The sequence below is a fragment of the Lactuca saligna genome, chromosome 5 (genome assembly GCF_052625555.1).
Source record: "Lactuca saligna cultivar CGN05327 chromosome 5, ASM5262555v1, whole genome shotgun sequence".
NCBI lineage: Eukaryota > Viridiplantae > Streptophyta > Magnoliopsida > Asterales > Asteraceae > Lactuca > Lactuca saligna.
The window spans coordinates 263,668,022-263,672,323 of NC_136421.1; the positions used below are offsets into that span (position 1 = coordinate 263,668,022).

At 34.3% G+C, this 4,302-nt stretch overlaps 1 protein-coding gene across 2 annotated transcripts; it reads left to right on the plus strand.

Annotated features, from left to right (window-relative positions):
• Positions 1–207: 207 nt before the first annotated feature.
• LOC145047671 (cysteine synthase) lies at positions 208–3,133 on the plus strand. Of its 2 annotated transcripts, none has more exons than XM_078996010.1 (11): positions 208–360; positions 669–715; positions 792–901; positions 1,150–1,207; positions 1,302–1,565; positions 1,636–1,773; positions 1,859–1,910; positions 2,073–2,152; positions 2,252–2,311; positions 2,522–2,602; positions 2,896–3,133. In XM_078996010.1, exons 2-11 carry the CDS (start codon positions 674–676, stop codon positions 2,986–2,988), a joined length of 978 nt encoding a protein of 325 aa, XP_078852136.1. In that variant the 5' UTR covers positions 208–360; positions 669–673; the 3' UTR covers positions 2,989–3,133. The 2 variants fall into 2 exon arrangements, with proteins under 2 accessions (XP_078852136.1, XP_078852135.1); XM_078996009.1 differs by having other exon boundaries at positions 225–360; positions 565–715.
• Positions 3,134–4,302: the final 1,169 nt, after the last annotated feature.

Below are 4,302 nucleotides of genomic sequence, written 5' to 3' on the forward strand. Positions count from 1 at the left end.
TTATCCTTGTCTTTCGTGTAGCTGTTTTGTATTTGGGTTCTTATGCTTATGTGTATATAATGTACGTTTCTTGGATTCAAGTCCAGATGCACAAATAGGTGGTTTCTTGAAATCTATTTTTGACAAAAGGATTGAACTTACTATGTTCAATTGTTGCGGGACTGTTTCTGTAATTTACTCCTCCATCTAGACTTCGAGACTGTTCTCTCAAGTCATCTGGTTGTAACGCGTTTGACTTCATCCAACGTTTATCCCCTCAACATCACCGATACGATTTCCTTAATCCTTATATTTGTTTATATATACAACTTTACAAGGGGCTCATCGACGAAGCGTGTTCTTGTTTAATTCTGGACTCAGGTATCTTTTCATCGGCACTTTCGCTAATCGATATTCCATTCGCTAATAGATTATAATAATTAAAGATCATTATCGCTGAAAAATGATAAAATAATGCGAACTTCGAGAAACCCGTGGCCAATTTTGTATGATATCTGTTGTCCCAATATCTGCAATTGTTAATAATTTAATTTTTTAATGTCGCATCTTGTTTATTATATGCAGGCCAGCACACAGACTGAAAAATCTCGATTACGTTTTGCTTTTTGAGTTTATAGCTCAATAACTTCAAAGTATCTGATTATTTTTGATTTCCTTTCATTTATCAGAAACTATGGCCGAAGGGAAGACTGCGATTGCTAAGGATATTACCGAAGTAAGTTTGTTGATCGTATGTCAGCTATTTTTCCCAAGGTATTAATTAACGAACGGATCTTTGTTTATGCCTGCAGTTGATCGGAAACACACCTTTGGTTTATCTCAACAATGTTGTGGAAGGTTGTGTTGGACGTATTGCAGCCAAATTGGAGATGATGGAACCCTGCTCTAGTGTTAAAGACAGGTACTTATTTCATTACAGTAGAAAACTTCCATTTTCAAACCTACCGGTTTCTAGCAGTTGATTACTTTTTCAATTGGTTATCCATACTATAACTTATGAGGTTCAAATGAATCAACACTACAAACAGTAATGAACTAACCTATTGAATCTGAGGGGTGATATGATATGATTTAGAGTTGTATTATGATTTATGATTACTTGTGTATGGATCTGATTTTGTTCTTGTTGTGTTCACTTGTGGAGTGCAGGATTGGTTACAGCATGATCTCAGATGCTGAGGCAAAGGGGCTCATTACCCCTGGACAGGTTTGCTAACATACTTGATATATTCTAGAAGAGGATTGTGTTTTTTCAAATTTGATGATATATCTGACATGTAGTTTTTGTATTGTTTCTAAAGAGTGTTCTTATTGAACCAACAAGTGGTAACACTGGCATTGGACTAGCTTTCATGGCTGCAGCAAAGGGTTACAAGCTGATCATCACCATGCCTGCATCCATGAGTATGGAAAGACGAATTATCCTCCGTGCTTTTGGTGCTGAGTTGGTTCTTACAGATCCTGCTAAAGGAATGAAAGGTGCTATGCAGAAGGCTGAGGAGATATTGGCTAAAACACCAAATGCTTACATTCTTCAGCAGTTTGAGAATCCTGCAAATCCAAAGGTGGCATTCTTTAACTAGTTTTGTTTTTTCTATCTATTTCAAAACTCTAATTGCTTATTGTATGTTGTAGATCCATTATGAAACAACTGGACCCGAAATTTGGAAAGGTTCAGATGGTAAAATTGATGCTTTTGTTTCTGGTATTGGCACTGGGGGTACCATAACTGGTACAGGGAAATATCTTAAAGAGCAAAACCCTAACATAAAGGTTTGTTTTTTACTTCTTTAGAACTAATTTGATAAGTTCAACATTAGCACTTCTATAATTTGATTAATTCCATTTTTGGCATCAGCTTTATGGAGTTGAGCCCACCGAAAGTCCTATTTTGTCTGGAGGAAAGCCTGGTAAGCTACTTTGATGCTTTATTTCTTTTGTTCTATAATTGAAACATTTACAGAAAGTCAAGAAAAAGTGGCTTTTTCCATGAAGTCTTTAATAACTTTTTACAAATTTGCATTCATTTAGTTTTTTCCTTTGATTACTGATCTCATTTTATCATGGGTAAGGTCCACATAAGATCCAAGGGATTGGTGCTGGTTTTATTCCTGGTGTTTTAGAAGTTGATCTTATTGATGAAGTTGTTCAAGTAAAAACCACCTCCCTTTTCTTTCACAATCTTTTTTGTAAAAATTGCTTCATGTAGTTGTATTGAATTAAAGTGATGTTTACATGGATCTTTATTTAGGTCTCAAGTGATGAAGCCATTGAAACTGCAAAGCTTCTTGCTCTTAAAGAAGGATTACTTGTAAGTTATAGTTACTCATCCTATGCATCTCCAAAAAAATGTAGTCATAAAAAACAAGTTTTACAAGAGATAAATTGTACAAGTCTATTCAGTTTATGTATGAGTAACAACATAGATGATTATTTTGAAGGGTATTCTTGTAATTTTTAGTCAGTGGCATCAGCAATGGTAGTTGAGATTCTGATGTCAGCCACATCACATGTGTTGCAGGTGGGAATATCATCTGGTGCTGCAGCTGCAGCTGCAATCAAGATTGCCAAGAGACCAGAAAGTGCTGGAAAGCTGATTGTTGTAAGTTTCTTCACTTTATTTATTTATTTATTATTATTTTTTTAATATTTGCGAAAATGATGACAAGCTGGGCGAGATGGAAGGAAAAATAAACAAGGGTAAATTTGTAAAAAGTTGGGACTTTGCATTAAGTCCTGTCTCCATTGACTCTATTAAATAAAAAAAGAAAAAGTCAATAACTTTTCTGTCATTGACATCAGTCTGAGTCCAACAGTGTCAAACACAGTACAACTTGTTTGACATTTCCATGTGGTTATTTGGTGATGAGATTTAACGTACAACTAAATACACAGGCTATCTTTCCAAGTTTTGGGGAGCGATACTTGTCTTCAATCCTGTTTGACTCGGTAAGACGTGAGGCAGAGACTATGACTTTTGAGCCTTGATTGCATGCTTTGTGTTGACTATGAAGAAGAACCATGTCAGCTTATTTCAAGTTAGTTTGTAAGCTATGCATTGTTTTTCATGAGGAACCATGTCATTATTTATGATGCTTTTAGTTTTAACGAACATGGGGATGTTTTTTGTTCATGGTTATCTTGTATCAACTAGGAGTATAAATCTTATTGATAACATGCATAAGATTAATATCTATGCATGATTCCAGTTTTATAAACAGCATAAACTTGCCTGTCTATAATTTATAGAACCTCGATTTTGTATTTTAAAATTTCATTTGGAAAGTTATCGAGGAACTTGAAGCAAGTTTATGATATATTCCATTTCACACTTAGATATATTAATCCCATCTAAGACCATTCGGATGTCCTTTCATGTACTTTTTTAATTAGGCCATGATGATGTACCTGATTTGATTGGTATTCAAAAAGTAAGCTCCGGCTTCATTATATTTCCACAAATCTTAGAATAAACACACCATTCCACATCATATATATCTTTTTATTTTTTTATTTATTTTCATAGAATATTAAAATATATATATATATATATTTAAAACAAAATAAAGAATTAAGTAATAAAGCAAATAAAAAGTACATCAACAAAAGTAAAAGAAAAAAAAGACTATGTAAAATTAAAAAGTAGCTTACCTAAAAGTAAAAGTTACGTTACAAACTAAAACTAAAATTAGTCACATTTTGCTTGAATTTTCCAATGGATTTTTAAAAACGCTTTTAGTTGTTGTGGCGGAAGATCTAGATTGGGTGGTGTTTGCTTTTAGCTGTGGCGGAAGATCTGGACGGTGTGGTGTTTTCAAAATTAACAAATCGTTTAAGTATTTGTTGGTGGTGTTGTGAACTTCTGAAACAAAATTTTTCTTGAAGAAGAATAAGATAGCCGTCAAGCTTTTACAAAAGTACTTGCACGCATTTGTATCAACATTTTTCTCCAATGGTGATGCCACCCTTTTGTTTTGTCATGTCTTGTCCGACAAAGGGGGGCTTCCGTGGCTCCTTGTCCATGTCATCGTTGGGGGTCAATTCCAAAACTCATCTTCGACTATGTAGTTTTCATTCGTTTCTTGGGGACGGTGGATTACAATCGAGAGTAAACGATTCTAGTTCAAAGGATCCATTTTAGATATCATTAAACTGATGCAACCTGCTCTTAGCACACGTCATTTGATATTTACACCGTCGTACGTCAATTATTTATTCATTTTCTATCTGTAAAAGTGTGCTAGAACACTGTTACAAAATATTGTCTCGTGTTTGATGTTGCTCATCTTCTCATCTAGAAAT

Coding starts and splice junctions, on each gene's coding strand:
- LOC145047671 (XM_078996010.1), top strand. CDS start 674: ATGGCCGAAGGGAAGACTGCGATTGCTAAGGATATTACCGAA. Junction 716..791: donor TTGCTAAGGATATTACCGAA/GTAAGTTTGTTG, acceptor TTATGCCTGCAG/TTGATCGGAAACACACCTTT. Junction 2,603..2,895: donor GTGCTGGAAAGCTGATTGTT/GTAAGTTTCTTC, acceptor CTAAATACACAG/GCTATCTTTCCAAGTTTTGG.